This window comes from Hyperoodon ampullatus (assembly GCF_949752795.1).
Source record: "Hyperoodon ampullatus genome assembly, chromosome: 2".
NCBI classification, from domain to species: domain Eukaryota; kingdom Metazoa; phylum Chordata; class Mammalia; order Artiodactyla; family Ziphiidae; genus Hyperoodon; species Hyperoodon ampullatus.
Window position 1 is genome coordinate 117,607,167 of NC_136915.1, and position 21,064 is coordinate 117,628,230.

The 21,064-nt window shown below is 38.4% G+C and overlaps 1 protein-coding gene across 1 annotated transcript in view; it reads right to left on the bottom strand.

The window, feature by feature from the left end:
* The window catches only part of LOC307065300 (C-reactive protein-like), a gene marked incomplete at both ends in the record, with an annotated part of 134,992 nt that overhangs the window by 56,577 nt on the left and 57,351 nt on the right, over positions 1-21,064 (bottom strand). Inside the window, one exon of the mRNA XM_079722135.1 lies at positions 5,849-5,990. Within this exon, the coding sequence (XP_079578261.1) occupies positions 5,849-5,990 (142 nt within the window). The remainder of the gene's footprint in view (positions 1-5,848; positions 5,991-21,064) is intronic.

Consider the following 21,064-nt stretch of genomic DNA (forward strand, 5'->3'; position numbering starts at 1 on the left):
CCAGAGCAATGCAATCCCTATCAAACTACCACTGACATTTTTCACAGAACTAGAACAAAACATTTCACAATTTGTATGGAAACACAAAAGACCCTGAATGGCCAAAGCAATCTTGAGAAAGAAAAACAGAGCTGGAGGAATCAGGCTCCTGGACTTCAGACTATACTACAAAGTTACAGTAATCAAGACAGTATGGTACTTGCACAAAAACTGAAAAATAGGTCAGTGGAACAGGAAAGCCGAGAGACACATATGGTCACCTTATCTTTGATAAAGGAGGCAAGAATATACAATGGAGAAAAGACAGCCTCTTCAATAAGTGGTGCTGGGAAAACTGGACAGCTACATCTAAAAGAATGAAATTAGAACACTCCCTAACATCATACACGAAAATATACTCAAAATGGATTAAAGACCTAAATGTAAGGCCAGACACTATCAAACTTTTAGAGGAAAACATAGGCAGAACACTCTATGACATAAATCACAGCAAGATCCTTTTTGACCCACCTCCTACAGAAATGGAAGTAAAAACAAAAATAAACAAATGGGACCTCATTAAACTTAAAAGCTTTTGCACAGCAAAGGAAACCATAAACAAGATGAAAAGACAACCCTCAGAATGGGAGAAAATATTTGCAAACAAAGCAACTGACAAAGGATTAATCTCCAAAATTTACAAGTTGCTCATGCAGCTCAATATAAAAAAAAACAAACAACCCAATCTAAAAATGGGCAGAAGACCTAAATAGACATTTCTCCAAAGATATACAGATTGCCAACAAACACATGAAAGGATGCTCGATATCACTAATCATTAGAGAAACGCAAATCAAAACTAGAGTGAGGTATCACCTCACACCAGTCAGAATGGTCATCATCAAAAAGTCTACAAACAATAAATGCTGGAGAGTGTGTGGAGAAAAGGGAACCCTCTTGCATTGTTGGTGGGAGTGTAAATTGATACAGCCACTATGGAGAACAGTATGGAGTTTCCTTAAAAAACTAAAAATAGAAGTACTATACGACCCAGCAATCCCACTACTGGGCATATACCCTGAGAAAATCATAATTCTAAAAGAGTCATGTACCACAATGTTCATTGCAGCTCTATTTACAATAGCCAGGACATGGAAGCAACCTAAGTGTCCATCGACAGATGAATGGTTAAAGAAGATGTGGCACATATATACAATGGAATATTACTCAGCCATAAAAAGAAATGAAATTGAGTTATTTGTAGTGAGGTGGATGGACCTAGAGTCTGTCATACAGAGTGAAGTAAATCAGAAAGAGAAAAACAAATACCGTATGCTAACACATATATATGGAATTTTAAAAAAATGGTTCTGAAGAACCTAGGGGCAGGACAGGATTAAATACACAGATGTATACTGTACCAACAAAATGAAAATCTAAATGAATTGGACAATTTCTAGGAAAACATGAACTTTCAAAACTGGGGGAAGAATAGGAATAAAATGTTAAAAGACCAGCACTGTAGAAGAAATTGAAAAGTCTATGCACTGGTCCCAGATGGTTTATGGATAACTTCCAGATTATTGCTAAGAAATAGATCCTTCCCAAAATATACCAACTGTCTCAGAATATAGAAAAAGACAAAAGGTAAACAACTCATTTTATAATGCTAATATAACAATACAAATTCCAGACAAGAAGAGAATAAGAAAACTGTACATCTCCTACCTTCTCTCCCTCCTCCAGTCAGTAACTCTTCTTGCCTGTTCACTTGATGCCAGCCCCTGTATGCCAGCTGTTGCACTATACTAGTGTAGTTTAAGGTACTGTACTATAAGATTAGAAATGTTTTCTTTATTTTTTGTGTTTTGTTTTTATGTATTATTTTGTACAATCTTATTAAGAAAATGTCTAAAAGATATATACCCAGCCCCACATGGCCCAGCAGCAAAGCAAGCAAGCAATATAGCTAAGAGACTGCAAATGTGCCTCTCGTTCTTGTGAGTTCTTACAAGAATCTATATTTGTAGGATAAAAATCTGCAGTGACCCTGGGAGAGACTAATGGGCTACTCCTTGTGTTCTCTAGTTTGGCAAATTGGGAGGATGTGAAAGTGGGATCAGCCAGAAAATTTTAAACTATGAAATGAGATCATGTTTGGTTAGTCTACAATGTAGTCCCTTAAGAATTTCAGAAAGGAGCTGACTTCTTGGGAAAGGCCATCTTTGCTTCTGGAGGAAAAAGAAAATTGTTTGAAGGTCCTTTTAACTTTCTGATGTATTTTAAGCCCTCCATTGAACTTGGAAAATATGTTGTAATAATCAAATATAAAATGTTTCAGCTGAGCAGGCTGTGCTCTGTTAAGCGATGTAACTTGCATGTGCCATTTAACATATCTTTATCAATGCAGATTGCATTCTAATAGGTAAATTTATCTTCCCCGTGTGAGAGTTTCTTACTGATTCTTGGGAGGTCTGTGTGTTATTTTTCAAGTCCTTACCAAAAGAGGAGACTAGAAAAGATATTCACATTTAACGTTTCATCACTGGAGAAGAATGAGAAAAAAAATTTAGCCAGACTGTTGCCCCAACTGGACTTAATGTCCATTAAGTGATATTATTTAAGACAAAATAATCAGGATATTGTCAAAGGGACTGATGTCTGTCTACCACGGGAAGCCTAAGGATAAAACCACACCTCAGAATCGGTGTGTATTTCAGTTTCCCAAAGGAAATGAGCCGTAATACTTATCCTAGTAGACAGGCAAGCTTTCACAGGTAAATCTTGGGGCTTCACCTGAAGAGAGTGGGAAACTATTCCATATCCTTATGCTTCTAGAAGCTGGGCCCTAGATTTAAAAGGTTTAGGTTCAAAGGTACTCTCATTGAGGTGGGGAGGGGAGGGTACCCCTTTAATATGGGCTCGGGGTATCTGTATAGTAAAAGAACCCAGAGCCAGGCAAAGACTGGTCCAATAGGGCACCCATATAGAGCAGTTTGTGCCCCCAAACTATATTCATCTGGGGTTTATTTACTTTCCCTGTACATTCATTAATCTATTTTCTTATTCTCAAAGTTTCAGGTTAAAACTGGGTATTTCCTTGCAGTGAAGGTTTAAGGCAATAGTCAAGAGTTTGTTTTTTTGTTTTTCTGGAGTTTGGGGTTTGTTTGGGTTTTTGCCTTGAAAATCCTCTAAAAGAATTTAGAAAAGTCTATGCACCTTCTCATACATTGTTAGTTTGGCAATTAAAATTTTTCATCACAAGTTTAAATAACTGCTAAGAACATAACTTCTGGCATATTATAAATATTGCCATTTTTAAATCAAACTGTTATATCATTTGTTAAATACATTCCACAGAATAGTGAGATTCATATACTTCATCCATTTAAAAAAACATTAACAAGATCTATTTTAACAGTCAAAACTTTACATCACTCCTTTTCCTCCTAGAACTTATAGTTCCAATCCACTTCCCCATAGAATTTTATAATGTAAATTTTATTCTTGAAAGTATTTTATTGATCACCCTATCATAATTCTCTGCCACAAAAATAAGTAAATTAATGAAACCACATTTTATTTAATTTCCAGTGGCTATAAGGATCTAAATGCTAAAGTTTCTTCTAATTAGGTTATTATTCTAATTTTATATGTAGGTGATTTCGATAAGTAATTTCAAATTTAAAACATATGTTTTTGCAGGAAGTGCATTTCTTAATGAGATAGATGTGGCTTTTTAAAATTAGTTCATATACATAGATGAACATTTTTCATTACTAGAGACAATTTATCAATTTTATTGCATTTTATGTAAGCATTTGAGAAAACTGTTCATATATATAACTAGGTGCAAACACAAGGAGCTTTATTATAGTCATGCCCCTCATTTCCTTTCAGTTTTTACAAGCTACATACAAAACAAAAACAATAATTAACAAAAAATAATTTAAATCACCTATCCACTGACAACCCCTTTAAGTCTTCCTTCAGCTTTAAGGGAAGCAAAGAATTAGAACCGCCTGAGTTGCAAAAGTCTTTGTTACCAATCATTGCAGCCATTCACTTTCTCAATACCAGCACCAGTATTCTCAAGTGTTCCCTTGGTGGCTCCTTAAAAGCAAGCAAGCAACCTGGGGTGTTTACTGTCCACCCCAGGACAATGCACATAGTAAGATCTAGAAGGGTGAGACTGAGGCCTTTCCTTAACAAAGTGTGAAAGTGAAAGAGTAGAAGGGGAAGCCAGAAAAAAGAACTTGCAGACCACTGGCATATTCTCAGGCAGATCAATTTTAGGAAAGCAAACATATGGAAATTGAGAATCCAGAATCATTGTTCCTGTTACTCCTTGGAAGGCCAGGAATATATTGCCCCAGGTTGAAAACAGGTGGGATAGGTGAAAGGGGTAACACCCTGGTCTTGAGATAAATAAATGCTAACTGCAGAATGTTGAGGCATAGATGCCTAGCTGAGGTAGCAATGACATTCAAAGTATATTTGTGGAACTATTTATCATTCCAGAGATTCCCAGAAATATTTGGCAATAAAAAATGGATTTCTTGCAGTCAATGTGACGGGATCCCAGAGTGTTTGAGCATGTAATTGAAATAGCATCTGATTTTTAAATAACAGGAAAAAGCTGTTCCCCTTATTCTCTCAATTAACTAAAAGCAACGTGGAGAAGAAAAACAAAATGGAAAACTATCGTGGATAAAACCTCAAGATATCCATTACTCTTAACATATTATATGAACCACAAGATATCTGTAACTCTGAACACAATATAAGTGTGGCTGCCATATGCAATGAAGATAAAATTGGGGTGTAGGAAGATAACAAGGCAAGATGCATGTGGCTGAAAATAAGAATAAAATAGGTAAAGAAAGCATCTTGGAATATAATTAAGAAATACGCAAAAGAAGAAAAACATTGAAAGGTATACCATATTCTTAAATAGAAAAACTCAACATGTTTTTCAGCACTTTCATAATCTATGTTTTTATACAATCCCAATGAAACTACCAATAGGGTTTAAAATTAGGCAAGCTGACCATAATGTTCCTATAGGAGAACACAGAATCAAGAATAATCAAGATTACAAAAAGGGAATGAGGCAGAAATGCTCTAGGAGATATTTAACCATATTATAAAAGTTAGAGTAATTAAAACAGTGTGGTGCTAATACATGAATAGACATATCAGTGAAACAGATTAGAAAGTCCAGAAACAAACCAAAAAAGTTTTTTTAAACCATACAGGAATTATAATAAAGGCTAATTTTCAAATTGGTGGAGAAAATACGGATTATTCAATGAATGGTGTTGGGACATCTGGGCAGCAAAGCAGAAAAGAAGAAACATTTGGCTTAATACTTTATATTATATACTAGGAAAAATTCCAAATTGAGCAAATATTTAAATTTTAAAACCAAGACCATAAAAGCCTTAGGGAAAAAATGGAAGAACATTTTTATCATCTCAAAGTTGGAAAGGTCTTTCTACAGGTGAAGAAAACCCCTGAAGTCACAAAAGAAAATACTGTTAAACTCAACTCTGTAAAAATAATACATACATGGAAAAGTCACTATTATACCAAAAGATAAATGACAAACCTGGAGAAGTATTTCCAACTCACATTATATTCAAAAGCCTAATTTCTTTCTTGTATAAGAAACAAAAACGACAACCAAAGAAAACAAGCATGAACAAAGGATATCAAAAGACAATTCACAGAAAGGAAAAAAATCAAACAATTCTAAAAATTAAGAGGTATTCGACCTCAGTCTCAGTAAGGAGAACGCTAATCAAAACTACAAGCTCTGAGTTTTCACCTGTCACATTGGCAATGGGCAAAAAGTTTGAGAACTCACCGGAGTGCTCTGGTGGTCTTTGAGCAGCTATAATCCGACTCCAGGCCCATCCTGCCAAACTCTGGGATGTTGGAGTTGTGGCTGCTCACCGTGTCGCTGCTTTGCCATCTGGCTCCCGCATAGGTTCTACCAATAGGAGGTACTGGAGGGGAGGAAGGAGGCTGAAAAAGGAAGAAAGGATGTGCTTCGCCCTCTCAACGTCTTGTTCTGGCCTACGTTACCCCAGCAACTGTTTTCACCTGTGGAGTCAGTGCTTAACCATTGCAGCAGCTGAGTCCAGTTTGCGGTTTCTCCATTACTTGAAGAGTCAGCCTGACCTTTCCCCTTTCGGTGAACCATCATTAACCAATTAGTGCTCCCTCCTCGAAGTCTGGTCCGGGTCCACAGGGTCCCTCCTCCAAGCTCACAGCACCAACGGAATAAAATCCTCCTCCAAAGAGATCTGCATTTCAATACTGTAAGTTTCCCTCCTCTAAGCTTCTAAGTTTTATTTCAGCCTCTTTGCTCCTCCAGCCTTAGAGATGGCGACTGCTTTTTGCAATTGCTACCTCCCTGGTACGTCAGTATTCTCTTCTTAACAATTTTGTACGGAGGTAACAGTTCTTCACATGAAACTCTGTTTCAGTAATTAGTATGGCACATGATTGGATCTTAACTGGTACAGTAGCCAAAGTTGTAGAGACATAGTCAGTCTTATACATTATTGGTGTTAACTGATGCATACACACATACACACACACACATACACACAGAAAGCTGGCAATTTACCATTAATTTCACGTCTAGGAATTTATCACAAATTTACTCATTTGTGTGTGAAATACTGTGTATAAAAGGAAGTTTATTGTAGCTTTGTTCATAAAAGCAAAAGATTGGAGGAGAAGCTAAAAGTTGATCAATAAGGGAATGTTAAATAAATTACAATGTATTCATTAGTGAAACACTTTGCAGAAATTTTTTAAAACAATTTTTACTTTACATATTGCCAGTTTATTTCTTTGTTCCAGTTTGACAGTATCAACATAATTGATTCTGAAACTGATATGATAGGTACTCAACAGTAATTTTTCTTTCAGTTGTTCTGGTTAGTACAGAGGAGGTTCTTTGTTGATGCCTTTCTAACCACACCTTATATCTGGAATTTATGTTTTTTATACCATTTAGATACAGTGATAAAGATTTAAAGTAAATGTTGACAGCTGAAGACACATTTTTTTCCCTTCCTTCTGTCACTCGCCTGCACAACTCAGGATACCTAACTGATCAAGGATTGTGTGATATAAAGGTAACAAAGCACAAAGGAGCCTATCTTTCTTGCCAAGGTGAGATGAAAGTATTCTAGGGAGATTTCCAGTTAATAACCTCTTGTTTTGGACATAATCAGTACTTTCTCTTTAAAAATGTGTTTTCAGTAGCTCACTGGAAATAATGAGTCCACATTTCAGGCAAGAAATATATTGTCAAATGTTTGCCTTTATATCACTTGCAGGCCCTTGATATGAATCCCAGGCCAGGCTAGCTGGAATCTGGATGGTTTCTAGCACAAGCAAGGATTAAAAATAAATTTTAAAAAGCACTTTGCTGTACCAATATGGAATTATCTCCAAGATAATGGTAAGTGCAAAAAGAAAAGTGTGAAACAGTGTGTTTTTATGCTTCTGCTTGCATTTTTTAAGTTAAAAAATATACATGTTTGTGTAGAATACTTCTGGAAGGACCCACAAGAAACTGGATACCTAAGGAAGAGGGATGAGAGAGACGCTTAAATTTGCTATATACCCTTTTGCACCTCTTGAATTTTGTAATATGTACATGTATTACCTATACTAAAGAAAAAGGTAATGCAAAAAATCACTAAACTATCAAAGGGCAGGGGGAAAAGAAATACAGAGGATTTTATGGTTCAAAATTGCAAACTGTGCAAAAATGTTTACTCTCTCTCTCTCCCAAGACCACATTAAAAAGATGTTAAAAGAACAAAAATGACATAACTTCACAAAAACAAAGAGAACAGGAGGGAAGCTATTAGCAAGTGAAATATTTCTAAACATTTCACGAAAAGGAAAAAGCAAATGAGAGGTTCTGAATCTGGGCAAAGGAAACCTGGAATATATGAGGAAGGAGAAGGGAGCTACAGAGCATAGGAGAGTCTACCCAGGAGAGTCTAGAAAAATGCCAGCCTGACTTCAAGACTCTGAGAACCACAGGCAGTGGGAACTAAAGCCTGAAAACTGTTAACAGCATCACCCCCAACTATCCCTTCCATATGGTTTGACCAGAAGTTGGCAGATAAGTATTTGGCCAAAACTCAATACATAAACAATGGGCACTTTTCTAAAAGAAACTGACCAAAATAGAACAAAGGGAGCTAGTCATGGCTCTGGGGTCCCAAAGGTCTGGAAGCCCTTTAGGATCCTACTTAAGGATCCCCAGGCTAATGACTGGCTCCCCATTCACTCACCCGAAAAAAGAATGTCCACTAGTGAACACACACACACACACACACACACACAACTTTTTCTATAGTCTTAATTTTAACTATGATGCATGAAAAGTATTATTATGTACTTGGAAAAGAAGGCAGCATGAAAATAAAGATTGAGATAATGAAGGAGAAAAGAACACTGGAGGCAGCACAGATTATTTAGGGAGCAGAAGAGAACTTAAAAAGGAAACTCAAATATTCTCAGACATTATAATCTCATAAAATGAGAAGGGGGGCATTGGTTTCCAACCCCAGGAGTTCCCCAGGTGAAATCCAAATCTGACCCCTGAATGCAGAGGGCAAGGAGAGACTGAAGAAAGAGGCAGACCACTCCAGGTTGGTAGGTGGCAGATTTAATAAGCAAGAGAACTTACATAGAGGCTTGTCTTGGGTGTCCACAAAATGAGTAGATCTCCACACCTGCCCACCAGAATCTTGAAAGTTTATATAGAGGCTTTAACAGGGTTCATTTGCATATGTAGTCCAAATGCTCTCAGCAGCACATTGCTCTCTCCAGGCGGCATCCTTGAAAATGACTCCTGGTATGGGAAAGAGGGTTGAAAGTATTTACATTCCAAGGACAAGGGAGGGGTAAGAAGCCTCCAATTGCCCGGGGCCAGCTACTGGATCAAATGGTGGTCACATCCTCTCGATGATTTCCTCCAACAGGGATGTTATGGAAAAGGAGCAATCAGAGAACCCCCAAAAAAATCACTTAGAAATAAAAATACATAATTGCGAAATTTTAAAATATTAACAAAAATTTTGAATATAAAATAAAGAAACTCTCTCTGAAAATAGAATCTAAACACAAGGAGACAGAAAACAAAGTCATAAAAACATCAACCCAGAAGTTCCAAAATCCAGCCAATGTGAATTCTAGAAAGAGAAAATGCAGAGAGGGTAATTATTAAAGAAATAATGTAAGAAATTCCCAGAATTAGGTAAACAACTTTCCAGACTAAAATGGTGCACTAATTGTGCAACAAAATAAATGAATAGAAAAATACCCACATCCAGTCCCACATTCTTGAAATTTTAGAATACCAAGTGTCAAGAGACTATCCTAAAATTTCCTGAAAGGAAAAAACAGTTTGCTCAATAATGAGAAGCAAATTAACATCAAATTTGGCAAATCAACATGTTTTTAAAACTTAAACCCTCCAAAGTAATAAAGCAAAAAAAAAATTTTTTTTTTTTTGAGGTGCGTGGGCCTCTCACTGCTGTGGCCTCCTCCGTTGTGGAGCACAGGATCTGGACACGCAGGCGCAGTGGTCATGGCTCATGGGCCCAGCCACTCCGCGACATGTGGGATCCTCCCAGACTGGGGGACAAACCCACGTCCCCTGCATCAGCAGGCAGACTCTCACCCACTATGCCAACAGGGAAGTCTGCAAAAAATATTTTCAATTTAGAATTTGATAGTCAATCTATCAATTCAGTATGAGAAAACAATAATGACATTTTTTTCAGAAATGTAGAGACCCAGAGCATTTATCTCCCTCTTTCTTGGGAAATTACCTTAAGACATGCTCCAAAAACTTTAAGATGTAAATCAAAAAAAAAAAAAAGATATGTAATCAAAAAACTGGGACTCCAGCCTAGGAGAGTAACAAGAGTAGGAAGACACAAAATGACATCTCCTCAGCCAACCTAGAGAGTAATCAGCCCAGATTAGATAAAAAGGATAGTAGGCTCCAAAAACAGAGGTATCAGTAGACCGGCGTGGGGTGGTAATGATAAAAAGATACCCTTGGTTTGACAGTATCATTACTGCTGCAAAGACAGACAATATAAGAAAAAAGGGAATTAGAAATTCAAAAAAAAAAGCTAGAAGGGAAATATAATCATAGCATATAATTTGGCTCTGCAGTGAAAAATATTCACAAAATCAAAATCATATAAACACTCCTGAGTTTCAGCTTTTGGAATCAATCTGTAGACAAAACTCATAACTTTTATTACATTAATAGATTAGACATACTATTAAAATTTAGTGACCTAAAAATGCAGAAGATAGAGGGAAGTGAAAAGGGGAGGAGAGAAGTTAAAGAAAGTGTAGGGATATTAATTTTTTCATCCACTAAAATGTAAAGTGAGGAGTAAAGAGATAACTAGGTATAAGAGTGTCTATGGGGGCTTCCCTGGTGGCACAGTGGTTGAGAGTACTCCTGCCGATGCAGGGGACTCGGGTTCGTGCCCCGGTCTGGGAAGATCCCACATGCCGCGGAGCGGCTGGGCCCGTGAGCCATGGCTGCTGAGCCTGCGCGTCCAGAGCCTGTGCTCCGCAATGGGAGAGGCCACAGCAGTGAGAGGCCCGCGTACCGCAAAAAAAAAAAAAAAAGAGTGTCTATGCTGACTAGAATTTCTAAAGTAAATGTTACAGAGTAGCCAATAGACTAACTAAAATGGTGATGTACCCTCACTTGGGGAAAGTGGGGAATATGTGCTGACTCCACTTCTATCATAAAAGGAGGTCTGTACCTCTGGGACAATATTAAACACACCAACATTCGATTTTAGGGGTCCCAGAAGAAGAAGAGAAAAAGAAAGGTATTGAGAAAATACTTGAAGAGATTATAGTTGAAAACTCTCCTAATATGGGAAAGGAAATAGTTAATCAAGTCCAGGAAGCACAGAGAGTCCCATACAGAATCAATCGAAGGAGAAACATGTCAAGACACATATTAATCAAACTATCAAAAATTAAATACAAAGAACAAATATTAAAAGCAGCAAGGTAGGGGCTCCCCTGGTGGCGCAGGGGTTCAGAGTCCACCTGCTGATGCAGGAAACATGGGTTCATGCCCTGGTCCAGGAGGATCCCACATGCCGCAGAGCGGCTGGGTCTGTGAGCCATGGCCGCTGAGCCTACGCGTCCAGAGCCGGTGCTCCGCAACGGGAGAGGCCACAACAGTGAGAGGCCTGCGTACTGCAAAAAAAAAAAAAAAAAAAAAAGCAAGGAAAAAAACAAATAACATACAAGGGAATCCCCATAAGGTTAACAGCTGATCTTTCAGCAGAAACTCTGCAAGCCAGAAGGGAGTGGCAGGACATTTAAAGTGATGAAAAGGAAAAACCTACAGCAAAGATTACTCTACCCAGCAAGGATCTCATTCAGATTTGATGGAGAAATTAAAATCTTTACAGACAAGCAAAAGCTAAGAGAATTCAGGACCACCAAACCAGCTTTACAACAAATGCTAAAGGAAGTTCTCTAGGCAGGAAACACAAGAGAAGGAAAAGACCTACAATAACAAACCCAAAACAATTAAGAAAATGGTAATAGGAACATACATATCAATAACTACCTTAAATGTAAATGGATTAAATGATCCAACCAAAAGTTATAGACTGGCTGAATGGATACAAAACAAAACCTGTACATATGCTGTCTACAAGAGACTCACTTCAGACCTAGGGACACATACAGACTGAAAGTGAGGGGATGGAAGAAGATATTCCATGAAAATGGAAATCAAAAGAAAGCTGGAGTAGCAATTTTTCATGTGAGACAAAATAGACTTTAAAACAAAGACTATTACAAGAGACAAAGAAGGACACTACATAATGATCAAGGGATCAATCCAAGAAGAAGATATAACAATTGTAAATATTTATGCACCCAACATAGGAGCACCTCAATACATAAGGCAAATACTAACAGCCATAAAAGGGGAAATCAACAGTAACACAATCATAGTCGGGGACTTTAACACCCCATTTTCACCAATTGACAGGTGATACAAAATGAAAATAAATAAGGAAACACAAGCTTTAAATGATACATTAAACAAGATGGAGTTAATTGATATTTATAGGACATTCCATCCAAAAACAACAGAATACACTTCTTCTCAAGTGCTCATGGAAGATTTTCCAGGATAGATCATGTTTTGGGTCACAAATCAAGCCTTGGTAAATTTAAGAAAATTGAAATCATATCAAGTATCTTTTCTGACCACAATGCTATGAGACTAGATATCAATTACAGGAAAAAATCTGTAAAAAATACAAACAAATGGAGGCTAAACAATACACTACTTAATAACCAAGATAACACTGAAGAAATCAAAGAGGAAATCAAAAAATACCTAGAAACAAATGCCAATGAAAACACGATGACCCAAAACCTATGGAATGCAGCAAAAGCAGTTCTAAGAGGGAAGTTTATAGCAATACAATCCTACCTTAAGAAACAAGACACATCTCTAATAAACAACCTAACCTTACACTTAAAGCAATTAGAGAAAGAAGAACAAAAACCCCCCAAAGTTAGCAGAAGGAAAGAAATCACAAAGATTGGATCAGAAATAAATGAAAAAGGAATGAAGGAAACAATAGCAAAGATCAATAAAACTAAAAGCTGATTCTTTGAGAAGATAAACAAAATTGATAACCATTAGCCAGAATCATCAAGAAAAAATAGGGGAAGACTCAAATGAACAGAATTAGAAATGAAAAAGGAGAAGTAGCAACTGACACCACAGAAATACAGAGGATCATGAGAGATTACTACAAGCAACTATGTGCCAATAAAATGGACAACCTGGAAGAAATGGACAAAACCTTAGAAATGCACAACCTTCCGAGACTGAATCAGGAAGAGAAAGAAAATATGAACAGAACAATCACAAGCACTGAAATTGAAACTGTGATTAAAAATCTTCCCACAAACTAAAGCCCAGGATCAGATGGCTTCACAGGCAAATGCTAGCAAACATTTACAGAAGACCTAACACCTATCCTTCTCAAACTCTTCCAAAATATAGCAGAGGAAGGAACACTCCCAAGCTCATTCTATGAGGCCACCATCACCCTGATACCAAAACCAGACAAAGATGTCACAAAGAAAGAAAAAAAAATCAGGGCAATATCACTGATGAACATAGATGCAAAAATCCCCAACAAAATACTAGCAAACAGAATCCAACAGCACATTAAAAGGATCATACACCATGATCAAGTGGGGTTTATCCCAGGAATGCAAGGATTCTTCAGTATATGCAAATCAATCAATGTGATAAACCATATAAACAAATTGAAGGAGAAAAACCATATGATCCTCTCAATAGATGCAGAGAAAGCTTTCAACAAAATTCAACACCCATTTATGATAAAAACCCTGCAGAATGTAGGCATAGAGGGAACTTACCTCAACATAATAAAGGCCATATATGACAAACCCACAGCCAACATCATCCTCAATGGTGAATAACTGAAACCATTTCCACTAAGATCAGGAACAAGACAAGGTTGCCCACTCTCACCACTATTATTCAACATGGTGTTGGAAGTTTTAGCCACAGCAATCAGAGAAGAAAAAGAAATAAAAGGAATCCAAATTGGAAAAGAAGAAGTAAAGCTGTCACTGTTTGCAGATGACATGATACTATACATAGAGGATCCTAAAGATGCTACCAGAAAACTACTAGAGCTAATCAATGAATTTGGTAAAGTAGCAGGATACAAAATTAATGCACAGAAATCTGTTGCATTCCTATACACTAATGTTGAAAAATCTGAAAGTGAAATTAAGAAAACACTCCCATTTACCATTGCAACAAAAAGAATTAAATACCTAGGAATAAATCTACCTAAGGAGACTAAAGACCTATATGCAGATACTTATAAGACACTGATGAAAGAAATTAAAGATGATACAAATAGAAGGAGAGATTACCATGATCTTGGATTGGAAGAATCAACATTGTGAAAATGACTCTACTACTCAAAGCAATCTACAGATTCAGTGCAATCCCTATCAAACTACCACTGGCATTTTTCACAGAACTAGAACAAAACATTTCGCAATTTGTATGGAAACACGAAAGACTCCGAATAGCCAAAACAATCTTGAGAAAGAAAAACAGAGCTGGAGTAATCAGGCTCCCAGACTTCAGACTATACTACAAAGCTACAGTAATCAAGACAGTATGGTACTGGCACAAAAACAGAAATATAGATCAATGGAACAGGATAGAAAGCTCAGAGATAAGCCCACACATATATGGTCACCTTATCTTTGATAAAGGAGGCAAGAATATACAATGGAGAAAAGACAGCCTCTTCAATAAGTGGTGCTGTGAAAACTGGACAGCTACGTGTAAAAGAATGAAATTATAACACTCCCTAACACCATACACAAAATAAACTCAAAATGGATTAAAGACCTAAATGTAAGGCCAGACACTATCAAACTCTTAGAGGAAAACATAGGCAGAACACTCTATGACATAAATCACAGCAAGATCCTTTTTGACCCACCTCCTAAAGAAATGCAAATAAAAACAAAAATAAACAAATGGGACCTAATAAAACTTAAAAGCTTTTGCACAGCAAAGGAAACCATAAACAGGATGAAAAGACAACCCTCCAAATGGGAGAAAATATTTGCAAATGCAGCAACTGACAAAGGATTAATCTCCCGAATTTACAAGCAGCTCATGCAGCTCAATATCAAAAAAGCAAAGAACCCAATCCAAAAATGGGCAGAAGACCTAAATAGACATTTCTCCAAAGAAGATATACAGATTGCCAACAAACACATGAAAGAATGCTCTACATCATTAATCATTAGAGAAATGCAAATCAAAACTACAATGAGATATCATCTCACACCAGTCAGAATGGCCATCATCAAAAAGCCTACAAACAATAAATGCTGGAGAGGGTGTGGAGAAAAGGGAACCCTCTTGCACTGTTGGTGGAAATGTAAATTGATACAGCCACTATCGAGAGCAGTATGGAGGTTCCTTAAAAAACCATAAATAGAAATACCATGTGACCCAGCAATCCCATAATGGGCATATACCCTGAGAAAATCATAATTCTAAAAGAGTCATGTACCACAATGTTCATTGCAGCTCTATTTACAATAGCCAGGACATGAAAACAACTTAAGTGTCCATCGACAGGTGAATGGATAAAGAAGATGTGGCACATATATACAGTGGAATATTACTCAGCCATAAAAAGAAATGAAATTGAGTTATTTGTAGTGAGGTGGATGGACCTAGAGTCTGTCATACAGAGTGAAGTAAGAGAAAAACAAATACCGTATGCTAACACATATATATGGAATCTAAAAAAAAAACCATGGTCATGAAGAACCTAGGGGCAAGTCAGGAATAAAGACTGAGACCTACTAGAGAATGGACTTGAGGACACGGGGAGAGGGAAGAGTAAGCTGGGACAAAGTGAGAGAGTGGCATGGTCATATATACTCTACCAAATGTAAAAGAGATAGCTAGTGGGAAGCAGCAGCATAGCATGGGGAGATCAGCTCGGTGCTTTGTGACCACCTAGAGGGGTGGGATAGGGAGGGTGCGAAGGAGGGAGATGCAAGAGGGAAGACATATGGGCATATATGTATATGTATAACTGATTCCCTTTTTATAAAGCAGAAACTAACACACCATTGTAAAGTATTATACTCTAATAAAGATGTTTTAAAAAATAAATACATAATAAAAAATTTTTAAAAAGATGGTCTATAGATAATGTCTTAAATTGACAAAATAAGAAATAGCAACATAAGACTTTTAGATAAATGGAGGCTACCTCCATAAAAACATAAATAATTGGAAAACTTCAAAGTGATTGCCTGTGTGGAGTGGGACTGGGAGTAGAATGGTGAGTCAAGAGACTGTTGCTTTTCTTTAAAACTCTTCATCTTTAAAGCTATTTTCTTTAAAACTATTTCATCTTTTAATTGTGAGCATATATTAGTTGGATAAAATGCATATATATCCATTAAATTTTGAAGGTAGTGTTACTTCACATATTTGTGAGGTTTTGGACATTAGGGTTTCATATAGATGGGGGAAATGTGTACAGGACCAGTAAGTATCTTATGAGATCATTTAAACTGAACTAATAATCTTTAGTTTTCTAGTTTAGTTTTTCAACCATTTTCTTCAAGGATCTCAGTAAAAAGAATGGAGCATTTGAAAACTCTACTAAATTTCCTAGCAACTCACAAATAAAGCTGTTCCTTCAATTCCCAAAATGTTAGTGGGTTAAGATAGGAAAAGAAACACTGAATAAGATATGAAACCTGGATTTAGACCCTACTTCTGAATCTGACTCACCAAATGACTTTTAGAAAAGCCATCCTCCTGCCTTAACCTTGGTAAGCTCCTCTGCAAAGTGAGAAGCTCGCTGTAGATTATTGGATCTCAAAGGAGGTGCTGTACTGTGGGGAAGTGGATAAAAGAGTGAAGGATTTCCTGAAAAATTCAAAACGCATTCCAGTTTGCATTGCTTTCATTCTTAGTATTTCCTCGTAGGCACATCATATCCTTTTACTCATCTGTAACTTACAAAACCTTTTTTGTATTGGGTGTGCAGGACACATTTACAGTGGGGATTCCCACCACAGTAATCTCCTGTAGGCAGCTGCTTATCTCCTCTGTACTACAAATGTCAGCGAAAGCAACCCACTGTCAGTATCCCCTCATGTCTTGTACTGATGCCTCTAGGAACTGCTTCCTTTCTCTCGCCCTCCTTTAAGTGCCCCTGTGTTTTTCATAGTGGATAGAGCTGAAATGGCACTAGGCATCTTCCACACTAATATTCACCATCATCATTCTTCCTTTTTTTTTGTTCTTTATTGCCATTCTCTTTTCTTTCTCTCACTTTTCTGTTGCTTCCTACAGCTTGACCCTAGTTCAGCTCCTACTGGGTGCTACTGATTGAAGGTCATTCTGCCCTTGACACCAAATGTGTATAATTCTATACTCCCTCCTGCAAAAACTAGGAGAGTGGCTGCTTCTAGTGTTTTTCTATCTCCTACAAGGTCTCTCTTTGGTTGACTCATCCTGGGTCCCCTTCCTCAGTCCTAGGACCTCCTCCAGACATTGACCTCCTGCATCCTTTCAAGTGAAGCCGCAGCACACACTCTTTACCTCTCAGCAAAAGCCACACTTAACCTTCTGTCAGAGAAAATACAGGCTTATTATTTTTTTAATAAATTTATTCATTTTTATTTATTTATTTTTGGCTGTGTTTGGTCTTCGTTGCTGCGCGCAGGCTTTCTCCACTTGCGGCAAGTTGGGGCTACTCTTCTTTTTGGTGTGCAGACTTCTCATTGAAGTGTCTTCTCTTGTTGCGGAGCATGGGCTCTAGGGGCGTGGGCTTCAGTAGTTGAAGCACATGGGCTCAGTAGTTGTGGCTCACGGGCTCCAGAGCGCAGGCTCAGTAGTTGTGGTTTATGAGCTTAGTTGCTCCGTGGCATGTGGGATTTTCCCGGACCAGGGCTTGAACCCATGTCCCCTGCAATGGCAGGTGGATTCTTAACCACTGTGCCACCAGGGAAGCCCTACAGGCTTATTATTGATGAACACCCTAGACCTGAATCCTAATCCCAAACATTCTCCCAATGCTGTATTTTCTCTTTCTTCAAGCATAAGGCCTCTATACCATCCTGGGCACAATTTTGAATGGACAATACATAAAATGCCACTATAAGCTGGTGCTCCTGAAGTGCCTTTAGTCCACTGAACTCAACATCCTAACAGAAAGAATACTACTGAAGCCTTTCTATTGATGCACAGGAACAGAATCAAAAGATGTTCTGAAAAAAAAGTAAAAGATATTCTGGGCTTACTTTTTTTCTTTTAACTAAATAGCAAGTGTGGATAAACTCACCTCTATTCAGAAGAAAGAGAGAAAGATAAAGGAGAAAATAAGTTCTCGGAAAAATATTGAACACAAAAGAAGGAATAACAACATAAACAGACACTTCTAAACATTTGCCCCAGAATACATTAAACTATTTGATAACAACTTATTTGCCCTCTGGTAGAAACAAGAGAAAATTATGTCCCTGGCTTGATGGAAGACAATATTTAAACCTTCCCAGGTTTTCTTCTCTTTTTATTCAAGTGGAGACCTCATCTTCCTTTGTTGTCCTAATTATAAATTTTTATGATTAATAATATCCTTTCCTACACCCTACACTTTTTTCCCCTTTAACTCAAGGAAAGAGTCTAGATCAGTGCTATCCAATACAGTAGCCACAAGCCACATGTGGCTATTTAAATTTAAATCAATTAAAATTAGATAAAATGTGGAACGCAATTCCTCAGTCACACTAGCCACATTTCAGGGACTCAGTAACTACATATGTCTAGTCGCTACCATATTGGACAGCACAAATTAGAATATTCCCATCACTGGAGAAAGTTCTACTGGACAGTGCTGGTTTAGGAGAATTCTCATTTCAGTCAAGGATGATTAAAGCCCCTTTGTAATAATGGTATAGAAAGGTAACATCACCACAGAGGATTTAAAAAATTCAGAGCCAAAATGTCTTGCCCTTTTAGATGAGGTTAAAACTCTCAGTGCTATAAAGCAAGATGCAAGCAGTCCACAGATGAAAGATAGGAGCACTGACTTGGATGTACGTGTTTATGGACACTGTGAGATGGAACAGGAAGAGGATTATTGAAATATTATTGATAAATAATGTCTGGCATATATAAGCTGAATGGACAGTACTCATGTTACCGACCAGGGTTCTTGGCCTGTTTAATCAATAGAAATTGATCAGAGGACAGACAGGGAATTCCGGCAAGGCTTGATTGGGACTTGTGCTGTAGCACGAGGGAGCGAAAACAAGTAACAGGTTTCCTTGCTGGCTCCCTGAGTAGGGGGGGAGCTGGTTCCTTATACGGGGTGAGGGTAGGGGTGGGTCTAGGGATTGGGCCAGAGGCGTGGCTTAGGAGGTCTCCTCACCCCCTTGGTGGTGCTGTGTGCAAGGGGCTATGTGCATGCACAGTACCCTGCTTTTGCTCCTGGCTCCTCGGAAGTAGCAGTTGCATTTTTGTGTCTTGTTGTTCATAATTTGCCCCGACTGCACATGCATGCAGTTATTTTTAGTCCCTTATAGTTTCTTTGTATTTCGTTGCTTGAGGAGATGTTTGTCCATGTACAAGCACAGCAGCAAAGGGTCCCACGTCCCAGGTCCCAGCCTGTCTCACTCAGAGGCAGGGTTGAAAGGCAGTATGGACTGACCACTGTAGGAATACAGTACATCATACAGTATTAAATTCCCTAAGCCAGTTTTTTTGAGATCAGCCCTGGACTCAGAGAGTGACAGCTATGAAAGGGTGAAGAGCAGAGGGGAACTGGCGTAGGATATTGTAAGACCAGCATTCTGTTTCCACTATAGAAACTCACCAGCCCCAGGGCCACTGTGTATGGTGTGCAGGCTGTTCACTACACATGGATGTCTAGCTGAGGGAGGGAGTGGGGGCTGTTATCTCCCCACACTCCACTCACCAAGCTGTTCACCCAGCATAAAGTTAATCCTCCATTCACACAGAAATACCACATGGACTAGCAGCAGTCCAGATGAGCCCTGTGAGTTTTTTTAATTCCTCTTCTTTAGGGTCTCCGTTGTATCTTCTGTAAATGAATGTGATAGGCTGAATAGCCTGTCTATGTATGTCCTAATCCCTGAAACCTGTGAATATGTTACCTTTACAGATAAGGATATTGAGAAGGATAGATTATGCTGGTATCCAGGTGGGCTCGATATAATGACAAGGGTCCTTCTAAGAGGAAGGCAGGAGGTCAGAGAGAAAAGAAAATGCTATGCCATCACCTTTGGAGATGGAGGAAGGAGCCACAAGCCAAGGAATGTAGGCAGCCTCTAGGTGCTAGAAAAGGCAAGGAAATCAATTCACCCCTAGAATCTCTAGAAAGAACACAGCCCTGTGGACACACCCATTTTAGACTTCTGACTTCCAGAGCTGTAAAATATTAAATTTGTGTTGGTGCTGTGTAAAACCAATAGATTTGTGATAATTTGTTACAGCAGTGATAGAAAACCAATACAATAAGGATGCTGGATTATGTCTAAAGTCATTTTCAATGTAAAACATAAATTCCATAATTTTCATTCCTTCTGAGAAAAGCACAACATATAGATTGCTTTTCACTTAAGAAGAAATGTTCATTCATTGATGTTAATGAAGAGCAGAGAGGGGAAGTCCAGTGTCCACTCTGCAGCACTCCAGGGTATAAAGGTGAAAATTCCTCAGAGTCTGAGACACGATGCTGGTGAGGTGTCATCTCCAGTGGGCTTGCTCAGGACTGTTGCTGTCGGACAGGATCACAGCCCGAGGATGGCAGCTGGGGCTTGGTGAACACTCCACCGTGAACCCCATACATTGGCACGTCCCCCACCCCCAACCCAGGACATCAGGGCTGAAGGTCCACCTTCAGTGGTGGGCCTTAACAATGATAAACATTGTTAATCTCTTCTGGTGACATCACAAATTCCCACATGTTCACATCTCCAGTGTCTCCCACCAAGGACTGGTTCTTATCAAAGACCACTCTTCCCCCCAAAAAGAGATCTGCTTCTGCCACAGAATGATGCTTGCCTCTGTCCCCATAAAGTGCCCCTTCTCCAGACTCCTCCTCAGCGTGGGCTTCCCATCCACCCAGAGCTCAACAATTCCCGAAGCTACTCTTAACTCCCAGATGTGCAGCAAAGCAAGAATGGCCTGGAGACCCAGAAGAAGGCTGCCACTCTACTCAATGAGTGCCATAGGCATCAGTCTTTCCCTTATGAGGGGGTCTTATTAGCTTGGGCCCAGGCATCACAAAAAGAGGCTGCACCCCCATGCAGGCAGCGTAGACCTGGATTAACTGATGAAGACCATTGGTTTCTTTATCTGTGCTTATCTGGTTACATAGGATTTCTCTCTCTCTCTCTC